At 40.6% G+C, this 16,940-nt stretch overlaps 1 protein-coding gene across 4 annotated transcripts in view; it reads left to right on the top strand.

The window, feature by feature from the left end:
* Positions 1-7,719, top strand: part of CAPS2 (calcyphosine 2) — a 62,547-nt gene extending 54,828 nt beyond the window's left edge. For all 4 annotated transcript variants that reach the window (XM_032767005.2, XM_032767001.2, XM_032767002.2 and 1 more), the window contains one exon: positions 5,884-7,719. In XM_032767005.2, the coding sequence (XP_032622896.1) occupies positions 5,884-6,059 (176 nt within the window). In that variant the 3' untranslated portion in view covers positions 6,060-7,719. The remainder of the gene's footprint in view (positions 1-5,883) is intronic.
* Positions 7,720-16,940: the final 9,221 nt, after the last annotated feature.

Raw genomic sequence — 16,940 nt, 5'->3', positions numbered from 1 at the left:
CACCCACGAAACCTCATGCTCAATATTTGTAGTCTTTAGTGCAAGGATCTTTTGCTGTCCTCTTACAGATCCATTGCCACATGAGTACCTCTGATACTTGACACAAATTAAATAAGTCACAATGTGATGAAGTTGTTGAACACGCGCTATACTTTGCTGGTGTAGTTAAAGGAGTGTCCTATTGAGTTTGGGAGGTAATGATCTACTCTGATCGGTACTAGTGAGGTTAACGGGAAGTGGTGTCAGGTTGGCGTCCATCTCAAGGAAAGATGTGGAAACATTAGAGAGATTTAGAAGCCATGATAGATAAAGTGATACAGAAGCTTTAGTGCAAAGAGCACAGGGTCAAAGGGGCATTAGTGATGATAGGCTTGATGAAAGTAGATTTATAACCTGGTTGCTGGGCATGAATTGCCGGTAGACCAGCTCTATATAAAATATGATTCATACAGGATATACTTTTGAATAACAAATATCATATATTATGAGAGAGATATGAGTACTATGCCTTTAAATTTGAGGTATAATTTAACTGTTTTAGCTCATTTTTATAAGCAAGCTAATAAACAGGATAATGCAGGTTAAATCTTGTTGAAAAGAACAGGACTTAATACAAGAGATATATATAGATACTTCATTAAGAAAAATAAATCGGGCATATAGATATATATGTTATATAGATATATAGGGCGTTGAATCTTAGATTGTTTTATAAAGTCGCGATTGAGTAATCATATAGTTTAAAACCGATTTTAGTAAGTGTTAAATGATTAATGCTGTAAAAAAAAAAAAAAAAAAAAAAAAAAAAAACCAAAAAAAAAAGAAAAAAAAAAATAAAAACAACTAAACAAAAAAATAAGAGAAAAAAAAAAAAAAAAAAAAAAAAAACAAAAAAAAAAAAAAAAAACAAAAACACCCGTCCAAAAGGGCTTTATTGATATAAGGGCTTTAAACGGTTTCGTACTCTCCAATGAGAGGAGTTGCGCTGAAATCGGTATTACAATATCGATTGGGTTAGATGTGGCACAATGACGGTATTGGCTCCAGGCGGTATACACAGTGCACCATGTGACTGCTTCTGGAAGCGCCGAACTCGATGCAGGAGGTAAACAGGAAAGCACAGGAACTTTTGAATATCATTCCGTTGCCAGCGTGAAGAGCTCTGATAGCATGGTGGTGATGCCAGCCCGAATCCAAAAAGCTCCAGCATGGACGTAGCGAGGACTGATCTACGCTGTATGGAAACAAATCTGTTCTATCACGCCCGTACAGGAAGAACAAAATGAGAAAAGCATTTGGATAAAAACCCAGGTATGATAACAAGGCACAGCACAGTGCTGTGTGCAAGCGTAAGGGGCGGAAAGCAAAAGAACCATGGACGTCCATGGAGGGGAAGGCAGAGGCGATGCGGACATCTAGACACACAGTCCGCAGTCTACCGAAGAAAGCATTGCATCATTGCTGAAGACCCAATGCCTAGAGAGTCAACACCAGTTCAAAGGATGGTTAGGGTATATATCAGTCAATATTGCCCCCTCCCCGTGAAAGAAAAGGAGAAAAAATAGATTATCATTGACTTTAATTTATATTCACTATTCTAAGCATGCATAAGCTGGTAGACGTGGTGCTCGCTGACCAGCATCCTCTCTCTCACTCAAGCAGGTGGACAGATGGTAACAATAGACTGCATATCATTGATACATCAGCCGTGAATCCATGTGCCTCAAGTGAGGTTGGCCTGGGCGCTGGGTAAATAGGAATGAACTCCTTCGGTCCCATATTCGTAGATGTGAATGCGTGAGATAATCGTTCTCTATAAACAATGGGGTGATATCCAATCCAGCCCTGCCCTCTTTATGTCTAAGTAAAAGATTCATACTCCCGGACTATCATAGCAGCGGGAATTCTGGCTTCTCTCCCCCACAATTTAATTGCCTCGCTGACTATCATGCAGCTGAGGCTGCTCCCCTCATTTAATGCTCCACTAAAAAGTCAGTGTTTCTTATTCTGATTCTCTTTATTATTTCACACAATGGGGACTGCCATGTAGCCAGAAGGTGGGGGAAGGGATCAATGGTGGGGTTTGTCAGGGGCACCCCTGAATGGCATGCGCTCATCTTTTGCAGAATCTGGCTGGAGCTTGGTCTCTGTTCTCTATACACTGGTTCTCTATACACTTGCTCATATTTAGGCAGGATGACCTCTATTTTTGTAATAAACCACATAAGAAGCGATTACTCGAGGAGTCATTCCCATTTTTGTCTTTGCGCCATCGGCATACTCAGCTAAGTCAAGCAGGAAGGGGGGGGGGAGGAGGGGGGGGGAGGGAGGGGGAAGGCAACCATGAACAGCAGATGCGTACAAGAACGATGAATAACATCATCAGTCGCAATTACAATGGCACAGCAGACTACAGAACAATTGGTAACCGCTCTGCTACCTTGCATGGCAAATGAATGCTGCGTTAGCACTGCTGTACCGCCTCTTTCAGCAGCTCAGTAGATCATAGGTGACAGTTGATTAAAGGCAAAACAGGTGTTATGGACTGCCAGGGATCCAGGGAAAAAGGACGTGAAATGATTGTCTGCCGTTGCTTTCACGGAGGAAGGAATGAGTGATGACATTTACCCAGAATCACCCACGACACTGTTTTTGCACCATCATGCATTGGGATATCAACCCAGAATTCCAAGGGGCGGGGAGACTGTGGGAACTATGAGATAGCTACGGGATAGCTACCCACAGTGCAACACTCCGGAAATCGACGCTAGCCTTGGTACATGGACGCACACCGCCGAATTAATGTGCTTAGTGTGGCCTCGTGCACTCGACTTTATACAATGTTTTACAAAACCGGTTTATGTAAAATCGGAATAATCCCGTAGTGTAGACATACCCTAAGACTATCATAGTCCATCCATCTCTAGATTGTATCTAAAAACTCAGAATAAACTCCAGTCCTCTCAAAAATCAGTGGGTTTTCTATTTGTTTGTTTTTTGTAAATAACTGAGTTGTTTCCAAAACTCATAAAGCCTGGAGCATTCCCATATATTAAAGTTATTCTGTTGCCCCCTGTCATAGCACTGTTGAGCAGAGTCACTCAGTCCCTTTTATGAAAGAAACAGGAAATTTTCCAAGGGATTGCTTTAGTACTTAAGACTAATTGAATAAATTCAAGCTGCATGAAAAAAATATTTCAACATTTGAGGAACTTCAAGCCTGTTACTTCCAAAAGAAGTGTTCAAACAACTTTGTTCAGATTATTTCATAGTTCTAAAAAAATGGATGTATTAAAAAGGGGACTATCTAATAGAAACAGGGAAGTACACAGCATTGGTAAGACTGCTGCTGGAAAACTGTCCAGTTCAGATGTCCACATTTCAAGAAAGATGTGAAAATTCTGGAGAGAGTTCAAAAGAGAGCCATAAAAATGACCTAGGGACTGGAAAACAAACCTTACACTAGAAGGCTTAAGGAGCTCAACTTGTGTCCGATGAAGTGAGCTGTAGCCCATGAAAGCTTATGCTCAAATAAATTTGTTAGTCTCTAAGGTGCCACAGGTCCTTCTATTCTTTTTGTGGATACAGACTAACACGGCTGCTACTCTGAAACTTATTTATCTTATTGAGAAGATTGAGAGGTGACTTGATCAGTGTGTATGAGAGAGACTATATGATAGTGGGGGCTTTTCAACCTTGCTGACAAAGGCATAGCAAGATCCAGTGTTTGGAAGCTGAAGCTAAAAATTCAACCTTGAAATATGAGGCAGTTTATTAGCAGTGAGGGTATTTACACATTGGAAAAGCTTACTTGGGCGGGAGGGTGAGTGGTGGAATTCACCATGGCTTGGACTGTTTAAAACAAGTTTAGAGATCTTTCTGAAACTTATGCCTTAATCCAGCTTTTGCGACAAATTCTTTGGCATGTGTATGCACAGGTTGGATGGTCATGTGGTGGTCCCTTCTGCCCTTGGAATCTGGGAATTTTCCTCTTTAACCCCTTCCTTCATGGGCTGTAGGGAGAACAAGATTGCCTGCATTGCCCTCATCATGGTCATAACAGTGGCAGCTCTGCACTAAGATAATGACTAATCAAGTCTTATGCTTCAAGGCTTCAGCTTGTTGCCTGCAGGGGTTAGGAAGCAATGCATTTCCCTGAAGCACAATTGGCCAGATGTATTCTGAGTTTTTTTTTGTCACCTTCCTGTGAAGCAGTAGAGATTGGCCACAGCTGGAGATGGGACAGCAGATGGGGTGGAACAGTGTTGTGAGGTGATAGAGGGAATCGTCTTTCTGAAATGCCTGGCTGGTGTGTCTTGCTCACATGCTCGGGATGAAAATCCTAACCAGATTTGGGGATGGGAAGTAATTTTCCTCCAAGTCAGATTGGCAGTGATCTCGGGTTTGTTATGTTGTTTTTTGCCTTCCTCTACAGCAAGGGATGTGAATTGCCTGCTAGGGTCATCTAGGCCTATCGCACCTAAGCAGTTCCTTTCCATTGCAGAAACCTTGGGTGGCTGCAGATTTGGGGATGGAAATAATTTTTTTCTGCAAAAGCCTGTCAATGGTTCCCTATTGGAAGGTTGTCAGGAATGAATACTGCAAGGGGCTCTCCTAAGTTAGAAAGTGGCCTGGGGGAAAGTGAAGCATACCAGAGTTTACAGTAATGGGGACAGATTCTGCACAATTTAGGAGTCCAGGAGCCTGAAGTACAGGGAGGGCCTGAGCCTCTCTTATACATTCGATTCGCCAGCTAGTGCGGCAGGTGGATACACTTAAAACTAAGAGGAAAAGAACCACTCTGAAACACCTGCTGGAAGAGAAGGTGAGCCCTGCACAAAGGCTTAAGGAATAGCTAGCCCAAGGAGGGAGGTGACATCTTTGGAGAGAGGACTATTACTTAAGTATAATTCTTAGTTTTTGAGATACACTTGTGTGGACTGCCACCCATTTGCTCTTCTACAGAGTAATTTATGCTATTCAACTTGCATATTGGAGTATTTTTCCATTTAACATTATTTATTGTTAGGTGGTTGGTTGGAGTATTTTTCTTTCTTGATCCTAAAAGGAACTAACCAAGGAAAGCTATGGGACAGTATTGGCATTGAACAGATATCATGGTCCATGTCTTAAAAGATTCTGTAACTGCTAAGAACTCTAGTTAGGGGAAATACTGACTGGCCTCATACTTAGACTGGGGACTCTCAGGGTGAAATCCTGGCTCCATTGAAATCAGGGGAGCCAGAATTTCACTTCAGGGGTGGTAATCCATTCAGATTGTAACTTCTTTTCTATGCTAAAAGTAATTTGGGATGTAATCTTGATCAAGAAGAAATTACTTTGTGTGTTGTAATCCCAAAACTGATTTAGAATGCAAACTTTATTTCCTAAGATGTTTCTAGAGTTCTGAATTTGTATTGCCCTAAAACACAAAGATTAAACTTTCAGTAATTCAGAAGTGTGCTGCATACTGCATCATTCTGTTTTGGAGGCCTTTGAAGAAGCCTCTGATCTCATTGTCCATTTAAATCTGTTTTGGACGGATGGTGTTGAGGAGGTGGTGATGGTAGTGGTAATGATAAATGTGATGAGATGTCCTTTGTTATGAAGATGAGACAGTTCTTGTAGCCTAAACCAAGTGAAAATAAATCTCCACTATTTAGATTGCATTACTCATGTATAGTAAACTAAATTCTGGTTAAAAGTAAAGACATCAGTCATTTCTTTTGACAAATACATTTTAAAATCAAAATTTTGTAGTTTCCTAAAGGAAAAAAATCTTCACAAACACAATTTAAAAAGTTTATTTTTCCCTAAATATATCACATGCTATATATTGAGTGTTCCAGAGAATGTGTTTAATGGCAAGTAATATTTTAACAGGTGATGCCACAGAAGAAGAAATTAAATCTTCATTTCTGGAAACACTAGAGGATGCCTGCAGCAATTCCAGTGAAGTGTCATACTGTGAGTTTGAAGATTTCTATGAAGGATTAAGTATTGGAATCATGGATGATGAAGATTTTGTTAATATTTTAAGGAATGCTTGGGGAATTTAGAACTGAAGAATATATAGAATGTCATAAAAACCCCATTCCAAAAGTAGAGTAAATTAAGTGAGGATTTGTTCTTGACACGAGTTACTTTTTGAATGAATGTTTCAAATTTATTTTAATAGTTTGAAAATATTTGAGAGTAAATTTTCAGAATGGTATATAAGTTATGCATAAAGCTCCCTTTAACATTTCTTTTATGTAAATAAATTTTCTGTTTTATTAAACTGTAAAATTTGTAATAGCTTTATGCACTTCCACCTGGCAGTAGGATCATTTGTCTCATTAAAATACTATAGCTTATTTTAAAAACAGTAATCTGGAATACAAACATAGGTGAAAGGATACATGCAAGAGAAAACTTACTATGCATCATAAGTACCAGTTGTATGATGTATTGTTGAGAAGCTTTAGATTTGACTATATATATTATATATGCACATAGTGTTTTTTCTCTAAAAAGTGTTGCTCATAAAAGAGGACATTTGTTTTATGAAATCTGTAGGGCCAGATACTGCTTGGCTCTTACGTTGATGAGAAGGATGCAAGTTATCTCTCTCATCTCCCCCGAGTTGGGGAGAGATCCACGATACTAAAAATGCATAGAAAATTAAGAACGTTGCATACCTCCTTAATGTTCTGATTTTCAGAGCAAAATACAGCTTGTTCTGAATATATTTACTGATCTTCATCAGACACAGTAGATTGAACCACAGATTTTAATGAGATGGTTTTGACTAGAGTTTGGATATAGTGTGCATACTTGTCTTTAGGTTGTAGAAATGTGTTCCAGGGCTTGTAATGTACTTCAGGCCTTACAACCTGTTGCTGAATTGTTTTTTACAAACAAATAATAGATTTACTCTCTCTAGATGTGTGACTTGCATACATTCTGCTGCTATGATCATTATCTTTGGTGGAACCTTAACGGTAAACTCCTTAATCCAAACTGATAGGTTTTTTCTTTTCTTTTTTTAACCTTTCTAAGAAAGCAGCAATCACAACTATAAACATTAAATTTCCAGTCCACATCCAGCTCAAATTTTCCTTACTACTGTAAATATTTAATCAGTTGTGCCTTTTAATAAAATATGTTTTGTGAATCCTGATTCATTGTATTAAAAAATGGAAAATGCCTTATTGATTTTTTTCTTATTATATTTCATAATAATCTTGGTGAAAGATACCTTTAACACTAAGGCCAATCTGGAATCAGACTATATAGGTTCAGTCTTGTGCTGTTAAAATGTAGTTTGCCTTGTACTTGTCTGATTGCATTGTGATTTATGATCTGTCTTGTATTCTGTGGATAACACAAGTTTCCTCTGTCAGACAAAACTTGTTGCTCACAGGAATTTGAGGACAACCTTGAGATTTGTTGGACTTTAGTCACCCTCTTGGTGGCTTGTTTATTCTATCTGTATTACATTTTCCTTTACCTATTTTTTTTTAACTCATGCCCCCTTCCCTTCTGATTGTCAGTTTCTTGTAGCCATTGCTCATTTTGAACCCTTGCTCATTTTTAACATCTCTTCCTGCTGTATTTACTATTTTTGTGTTTAACTTTCCATTTTCATATGTTCTGTTCCTGATTTTTGTTTATTTTAACCATTTCCTATTTAATCATGTCTTATGTACTGTATGTTTATCTCTTATAACTCTTATGTAATTGTCCCTCGCTCCCTTTCCTGCCCCCCAATAAAGATGTCCCTAGGCTTCAGGGATAGTTCAGTGGAGGCTTCAGGGATAGCTCAGTGGTTTGAGCATTGGCCTGCTAAACTCAGGGTTGTGAGTTCAATTCTTGAGGGGGGCCATTTAGGGATATGGGGCAAAAATCTGTCTGGGGATTGGTCCTGCTTTGAGCAGGGGGTTGGACTAGATGACCTCCTGAGGTCCCTTCCAACTGTGATATTCTGTGATTTTCCTTTCATGTTACCCATTGTCATTCTGCGATAATTTACCCATCAATTCAGCTCCAAGTGAGGGATTATCTCTGTTGTTTTGGTCCACCATAAACCTGTATCCATGTCTGCTCTTAAAGAAAGAAAAGTTCCATGAATGCGTACCCTGATACCAGAATTCTTCTGGGGGTTGATAAAAGGTACACTTCCCCACACCTGCTGGAATCTACCCTCCCTGGAGAAATTTTGTGGACTACCTGGGATGAAATTGTGGGTGCTGGGGAGAAGAGATGGACTATCCAATAAGTTCCTGGACTGCATTGCAGACAACTTTTTATTGCAGAAGGTTGAAAAAGCTGCTAGGGGGGAAGCTGTTCTGGACTTGATTTTAACAAATAGGGAGGAACTCATTGAGAATTTGAAAGTAGAAGGAAGCTTAGGTGCAAGTGATCATGAAATCACAGAGTTTGCAATTCTAAGGAAGGGTAGAAGGGAGTACAGGAAGGGAGAAAGGAGTACAAGTAAAAATAAGGAGACAATGGATTTCAGAAACGTGAGGCCAAAGATTTTGGTAAAGCTCAGAAGAGCTGATAGGTAAGGTCCCAATTGATAATCAAGAACTGAGGGAAAAAACAACTGAGGAGAGAGTTTGCAGTCTTCCAAAAGGGACAGTACATAAAGGCCCAAAAAGCAGTTACTATCCGATGAGTAAGATAAGAGATAAATGAATGGTGGCAAAAAGATCACCTTGGCTTAAAACCACTAATCTTGGCAATGACCTAACAAATAATAAGGAGTCCATATAAAAAATGGAAACTAAGTCAGATTACAAGATGAATATAAGGCAAACATACACAGCGAATGCCAGGGCAAGAATTAGAAAAGGCTAAAGCACAAAATGAACTCAAAACTAGCTATGGGAGAATATAGGGAAACAAGAAGACTTTTTAATCAATACATTAGAAGCAAGAGGAAAGAACCAACGCAACACAGTAAGGCCCACGGCCTCAAGTGAGGAGGGCAGGAAACAGTAAGCAGGAAAACTTGAAATGCAAGGATGTCTTAATGACTTCTTGTTTCGGTCCTTCACTGAGATAGTCCTGAAGGTTAAAGTCTAACAATAGTGAATGCTTATGGAAGGGGTAGGTTTAGAAGATAAAATAAAAAAGAGCAAGTTAAAAAAATCACTTCAAGAAAAGTTAGATGCCTGGGCAAGTCACCAAGGTGCCTGATGAAATGCATCCTAGAAACTCCATTAAGGAGTCTTAATAGAGGAGATAATCTGAGCCCTCCTAGCGTATTATCTTTGAAAGCATGGGAGATGGGAGAGATTACAGAAAGACTGGAAAAGGGCAATATATATACGTGGGCCCATCTAATAAAAGGGAAATAAAACAACGCCAGGAAACTACAGAGCGCAGTTTAGTTTAACTTCTGTGCAGGGAGAATATGGAGCAAGAATTTAAAGAAATCATCTGCAAACACTGGAAGGTGCGTAGGTTCGATAGCGGAATGAACCAGCATGGATTTGTAAAGAACAAATCATGTCAAACCAATCTGAATAGCTTTCTTTGATATAGGATAACCGAGTCTTGTGGATAAGGGAGAAGCGGTGATGTGGTATAACCTAGACTTTAGTAAGGCATTTGATACGGTCTCGCATGATACCTTATCGATAAACTAGGCAAATGACAATTTTAAAGATGGGGCTACTATAAGGTGGGTGCATAACTGGCTGGATAACCGTACTTCAGAGAGTGGTTATTAATGGCTCCCAATCCTGCTGGAAAGGTATAAACAAGTAGGGTTCCAGCAGGGTCTGTTTTGTGGACCGGCTGTGTTCGAATAGTTCATCAACTGAAATTAGATGTCTATGGCACTATGAAAGTACGCTTAATAAGTTTGCGGACGATACCAAAACTGGAGGATTGCAACCGCTTTGGAGGAACAGGGTCAAAAATTCAAAATGATCTGGACAAATTGGAGAAAATGGTCTGAGTTAAAACCCGTAACTAAAGTTCAAGTAAAGACAAATGCCCAAAGTAGCCTCCACTTAGGAAGGAGCAATCAGTTTCACACAATACAGACTGGGAAGAGACGTTCTTTAGCAAGGGAGTTATGGCAAGAAAGAGATTCTAGGGGTCATAGTGGACCCACAAGCTAAATATGAGTCAACAGTGTGATACTGTGCAAAAAAAAGCAAACGTGATTCTTGGATGCATTAACAGGTGTGTTGTAAACAAGAACGAGAAGTCATTCGTTCTGCTCTCAACCTGCTGCTGGTATTAGGCCCTCAACTGGAAGTAATTGTGTCCAGTTCTCGGGCATCGCATTTCAAGAAAGATGTGAGAAATTGGAGAGGGTCCCAGAGAAAGAGCAACAAGAATGAAATTAAAGGTCTTGAGCCAACATGGACCTTATGAAGTGAACGTGCTGAAAGAATTGGGATTTAATTTAGTGGAAAAGAGAAGGACTGAGAGGGACATGATAGCAGTTTTCAGGTATCTGAAAGGGTGTCATCAGAGGAGAGAGAAAACTTGTTTCATCTTAGCCTCTAAGGATAGAACAAGAAAGCAATGGGCTTAAACTGCAGCAAGGGAGATTTAGGTTGGACATTAGAAAATGGTTCCTAAACTGGTCAGGGTAGTTAAAACAGCACTGGAATAAATTGCCTACGGCGAGGTTGTTGGAAAATCTCGGAGGTTGTGGAATCTCCATCTCTGGAGATATTTAAGAGTAGGGTAGATAAATGTCTATCAGGGATGGTCTAGACAGTATTTGGTCCTGCCATGAGGGCAGGGGACTGGACTCAATGACCTCTCGAGGTCCCTTCCGGTCCTAGAGTCTATGAATCTATGACCTGATGGCGCTATTGGGTGTCACATGTATCTGTCCTAGAGGTTTTACAGAGAAGCACTTGTTTATGTGCTAAAAAACACATACACCAAAACGCCATTTTTGCTGATCTTTTAAAAAAATCATCTGTCCCATTAAACCCATTGACTTCATTAGAGTTAACAGCAGAGATGTGTTCAACCCACTGCTTGTGTATGTGTGTCAGTGATTTGGGAACTAAATACGGGTCTACAGCTTTAAGGTAGTAAGCCCAAAGTGTTCTTTCTAGTAAACAGCAAAATGCTAGAAGGAAACATGGAAATGAATATCAGCTACCTCACAGAAGAAACTTTATTTCTCAGACAGTGATTCTCCTGTTTACCTAATTTCACCAAATTGCTAACACATGTTGGGCCAGCCTGAGCATGTAGATTACAAAATATATTGGCAAAATTGTCTTCTCATGTTAAAAGCATAGAGGAATGTTTTGCGAGGAAATCTCCATGATGATGGCTTCTTTCTTCATCCTGTGCCCACATGGAAAGGTTAGGAATTGCCCCCAGAAAGCTGCCCCGCTGCTTGGTGAATTCCTAGCATGACAATTATCTGTAGAGAAGCCGTACGGCTCACGTCCCTTGCAATTTATGTCTTTGTCTTGCTCTTGTCAGTGTCTGTTCTTTGTCACATAAATCTGATACTTCAAAGATGAACATAAGTCCATAGTTATTTTGCGCACATTTTTTTCTTTAGATCCTGAAGGTACATTCTCCTCGACAGTCATCCACTATAAATACTGAGGGCTAGATTTTAAAAAGTATTTAGGCACCTAAAGATTCCGATAGGCACCTAGTGGAATTTTCAAAAGTGCCAAGGTGTGTGGGAGTTAGGTACTCTGGCACTTTTGAAAATCTCAAAAGTCTATTTGAATTTTTAGACTCCTAAATACTTCTAAAATGTGGCCCCAGGACACTGGAGATTAACATCTCCAGTCAAATGATTATGTTCTGAGGCTGAAAGACTCAACTGTCTAATGTTTCAGGCTAATGTTGCATTTTCCAAAAGTTCAATTTTATACAACAAAGCTGGCAGCCTCTATCCTCCAATTAAATGAGAACTCCAAGTTGTGAATCTTTTTGCCATTTTGCTTTTTTTAGTCTCTTCTCAGATGTCCCAATGTTTTACTTGGGTGTATCCTGACTTCTTCCAATATTATTTACTTGAAAGATAACGTGGTTAAACTGCATCTCGTGTTGCTACCAAAGTTATGTACCATTAAAACTTTGTGGCGGTATACTTTTGAGAAATCTGGGATTCGTAACGTCTGCCTCAAAATACATTTCAAACATATCTAGTACATCTGTGTTTGACATTCTTGGCATTGCCTAAATTTTCATAAATAGCCTGTGCCCTCAGTACTAGTATTCTCATTCAGGAAAGCTATTTAGCTGAGTCTGTAAGGCAAGTTCTTTGCTGCAACACAGAGCTCAACAAAACAAATCATCTTCAAAGCTGCTCTAGCTTATGCTGATTGCTAAAGGCCCTTGGAACTGTTTATAGCTGAGGCTATCCAGAGTGCAGTATGCTATAGACATACCCTGTCCCTCTCCTTTCATTCACCACCAGGAGGATGCTGTAGAGCAGAGATCAGCAACCTTTGGCTTGTGGCCCGCCAGAGTAAGCACCCTAGGGGGCTGGGCCAGTTTGTTTACCTACCACATCTGCAGGTTCGGCCGATCGCGGCTCCCACTGTCTGCGGTTCGCCCTCTCAGGCCAATGGAGACTATGGGAAGCAACGCGGCCCGAGGGATGTGGGAGCTGCGATTGGCCAAACCTGCAGATGCGGCAGGTGAACAAACCAACCTGGCCTGCCAGGGTGCTTACCCTGGCCAGCCGCACGCCAAAGGTTGCCGATCCCTGGTGTACAGGTAAGTGAATGAATCTGTGTGACTCAAATGACTATTTCACTTGTGGTGAGACTGGCCACTTAATTGAATGAATGTGCATTGAATGAGTATGTTTCCCTCCAGTCTAAGGGCTGCAGTGGTAACTGGAATCTTGTGTGGTATCTAATAAAAGCCACATAAACACACACAATATCCTCTCTACCTCTCTCATTAAATGGGAGGGTGGCATCTTGAACTGGGTATGAGAGCTCTGGTAATGAAACCTTAGGAAGCACCATTGGGATAGCTTTATCTATCTGTCAGATGCACAGATATAAAATAGCCCTTGTAAGAATTGATGCCAGGGATTCCATGTCAAAGCTTGATCATGTTCTGAATTCTTTTGGTAGTTCAGGTCCAGGATTATTATGTTTTTGTATTCTTTTGGGATAAGAAAATGGGACAAACTAAAATACACATTTAAAAGAATTGTGCACCTTTCCCCCCGCCCCCCTCTAGTCTAAAGGACGGGCACAGGACTGATTATCATGGCATCATGCTTTAAGTTCCTGGGCAGAGGTGATAAACTTGTGGGTGAGGGATTGTAGAAGAGGATAGAACAAGAGGCCAAATCCTCTCCCAAGCGTATCCCTTCTTGATGAGCTCAGTACCCAATGATCTTTCTTCCAGGAAAGAATAAAGCCTGCCCTCAGTCTTGTTAACATGAATGCAGGCATGGCATTTTGTAGCCATGTGTTGGATTTTATGGAGGAGAAGGATTGGTTGGATTTTCTAATTCTATATAAGTTCTTATGCCACGCCTATCAGTGTGGTATCTGAATGTCCTGTTGTCAGCTTCTTTTTTTCCCCTCTGTCTGGGCCAGACCCCCTACCCATGGTAGAGGATGAATCTCTGTCCCTGTCTTTGGCTATAGGCTTGAAAGGAAAGTCTTGGCTTGTACATTTTTTTTCCTTTTTGAGGTAGAGAGGACTTTGTCCTTTCATTAGATTAAGTAACAACTTTGTCCAAAGGCTCAACAAGATTTGTACCCTCATTACTCACTTTGCAACTTTAGGGGTGGAGATAACTACCAGCTTCCCAAATTCTCGGAGTGAGAGACTGAATTCATAGGAAATGATCTTGCTCTACCAAATGAGGCATCTGCCCTGAACAAAAAGGCCAGAAATGTTTTTCTCAGGACTAGGTCAACTTCTTTATCCCTTGAATTTTCCAGACCATTTGCTTCAGAAGAAAGTGTGGCAAAAAGGTCCCTACATGTGTGGAGTGGTGTTCAAGTTCCTTGTCCTCCACAGTTCCCTGAGAGGACTAGGATATGTTGAGCAGGGAGCTTAATAAACATAGGAATTTTCTGGCTAGGGAGTTCTGTAGTGTCAGGGACCAGGGCATAGGTATTCTGGCCAAATGATTACTGCTGGGCTGGCATCACAGAGTCAAGGGGCAGCCATGAGGGAGTGGTTGGCAAGCAAGGATCAGAGTAGTTGCAAGAGCCTACATCAATAGGTAAGAGTCAGGGTCAGAGTCAGGCCAGATTGGAACCAAGAAGTATCTATCAGGCTGTAGTTGGAAACCAAAGATCTGCGAACAAGGTAAAATGAGATGAGATCTAGAGATGCAGCAAGCCAGATATCTGGGTGGTTGCCCAGACAACATCCTTCAGTATTCTCCAGGGTTAAACAGTAAGCATGGGCCAATCACTCTGGCCTCTTTGTTGCCACAGTGGTCCTTAGATGTGGCTCTGCATGGCCTCCTGATGGTGATGTGAGAACGTCAGCTGTTCCAGGTGCCACAAACCCAAGTTCTAGTCCCCACAGATCCTTACATCTAGTTGCTGCTTAAGACATGGCTCTTTATGTTTGTCTTCACACTATGTGGTGTCAAATGTGAGTGTATTCTTTCTAAAGAAGGATTGAAGGAGGGAAGAAAAGAAAGCCCCAGAGTGGTAAGTAGTGGGGAAAGTGGAAAATCAGGCAGGAGACATGTGAAAGTTGCAGCAGAAAGGTGGCATAGCCCTGTCTCGGTGCACTAATGGAGCCCATAGTACAAATGGTTCTGTTACAGAAGTTTAATTTTGGCAACTTAGGAGCTGGCCTTGGTGGATCCATAGATTTGAGTGATTCTGAATTGCTTCAGGTTAAACAGAGAAAGTGCAAGAATAGCAGGTAAATTCCCATATGTTTGCCATGGCTGATATCCTATGCCCTATCTATCATTGATGAGGAAAAGAAAGAATACTCCGAGTGAAAGAGGCTTTTGATGCCCATTTCAAAAACAGACAATATCATATATGAAAGGGCCAAAGTCATTAGGAAGTGCCAGGAACAAGGGGGAAACAGCTGAGACTTTCATTACTGCAGTTCATAGTCTTAATGAACATTTCTTTTAACATTCTTATTTGCAGAAATAAAGAGACAAGAGAGGTGCTGGTATAAGAGACACCAGTTTATTAGCACAGCTTCGGTTAGACCCAGATCTCACTCTAGCAAAAGCTATAGCTGAAGTGAGAATGCAAGAAACCATAAAGGAACAGCAATGTGACTTACATGCTAGCCGCATAGGGAAGACAGCATCAGACAATATTGATACAGTAAAGAGAAAAGACACAAATGTGAAAGGACCAGTGAGGCCAAATTTACAACATAAGAACAGTGCCCACAACTAGAGAGTGGGAGAGCAAAGAACCTTAATAGGAGAAAAAAGCTCTGAACACTATGTCAAGACACCAGCCACCTCTGGCAACAATGCAAAAAGAGACAAGATGTAACAGATGCCACAAAATGGGACATTTTGCAGCAGCATGCAGGTCACCAAGAGAAGCTGAAACAATCCAAGAGGGAGTGTTACCCTCCTATGACAATGAGTCCATACCTCTAAGGACTATGTCCTCAATAGAACCGACAACACCTTGGTAAACCCGGCATGAATCTCAACAGTTGAAACCTTAAATTTTAAATTGTCACTGGGGCAGTAGTCACTGCAGTTTGAATCTGGGGTGGAGCTCTGTAAAGAGCAAGTAAAATTTTATGTTAGGCTACTAGCAATACATTGGATGTTTGTATCCTGTTCCTTGGAAAACTGGAGAAAGGAGAGAAAGCTTTTAGTCAAATAATATATGTAATACAGAGTATTACAGTTCCCCTATTAGGGCTGCCAGCAATATCAGGATGACATGTAGAAGAGAAATTGGAATTCATTAACGGTAAGAAGCAAAGTATACAGAAGATGTACCCACATGTCTTCACAGGGCTTGGAAAGCTGTCAGGGGAATAGAAAATAAAACTAGTGCCATCATTGACTTGCTTTGCTTTCACAGCCCCATCCCTTTACCATTGTTGGGGAAATTCAAAGAAAAATTAAAGAGAATGGAAGATATGGGCATTATTTCCCAGATAGAAGAACATGGGTTGTAGTACCAAACCCCAATGGCAAGATCCAGATTTGTGTGCACCTTATACAATTTAATAAAAGAGTGTGCAGAGAAAGACGCATGCTTCCCATAGCTGACCAGACATTAACTTTGTTTTAAGAAGTCAAAATCATCTCAAAGTTAGATGCTACAGCAGGATTCCGACAAATCCCCCTTGCTACGTTCATCACACTGTTTGGAAGGTACTGTTTCAAATCATCATCCATTCATCATGTGTTCAGCATAAGAACATTTCCAAAAGATAACCCTCTCAGATTGTGTCAGATTTGGCTAGCATTCTTTGCCATGTAGATGATGTGTTGGTATATGGCAGAGAGAAAAATGAACATTATGAGAGACTACATGCAGTTTTAAGATGTTTCCAACAAACCAGCCTCAACTCATTTTCAGAAATTCTTCCCAAATTTAGCTCATATAAGAAAACCCTTGAGATCTCCTTAATGGTCAAAATATGTGCATCTGGGGTAGCCTGCAACAAAACATTTTCAATAAAATAAAAGAACTTCTGACATCTCCACCTGTTTTGGCACCATATTTGGTAAACTATCCAACCACAGTAACAATAGATGCATCTTCCTATGGGTTAGGAGCAGTTCACACACAAGACTGGATAGAAGGTGACCAGAGACCTATTGAATTCACATCAAGAAGCCTCACAGAATCCAAATAGCGGTCTGCTCAAATGGAGCAGGAAACTCTAGCAGTCGTTTGGGCCTGTGAATGGCTCATCTGTGTATATCTATTTGGCTTGAATTTTAACTTACACAGACCACAAACCCTTAATGGCGTTATTGAGTTCAAAACCACTGGATGACCTTCCAC

Source organism: Chelonoidis abingdonii, chromosome 1 (genome assembly GCF_003597395.2).
Source record: "Chelonoidis abingdonii isolate Lonesome George chromosome 1, CheloAbing_2.0, whole genome shotgun sequence".
NCBI lineage: Eukaryota > Metazoa > Chordata > Testudines > Testudinidae > Chelonoidis > Chelonoidis abingdonii.
The sequence above is the reverse complement of the archived record's forward strand: the minus strand, read 5'-3'. Positions and strand labels throughout refer to the sequence as shown.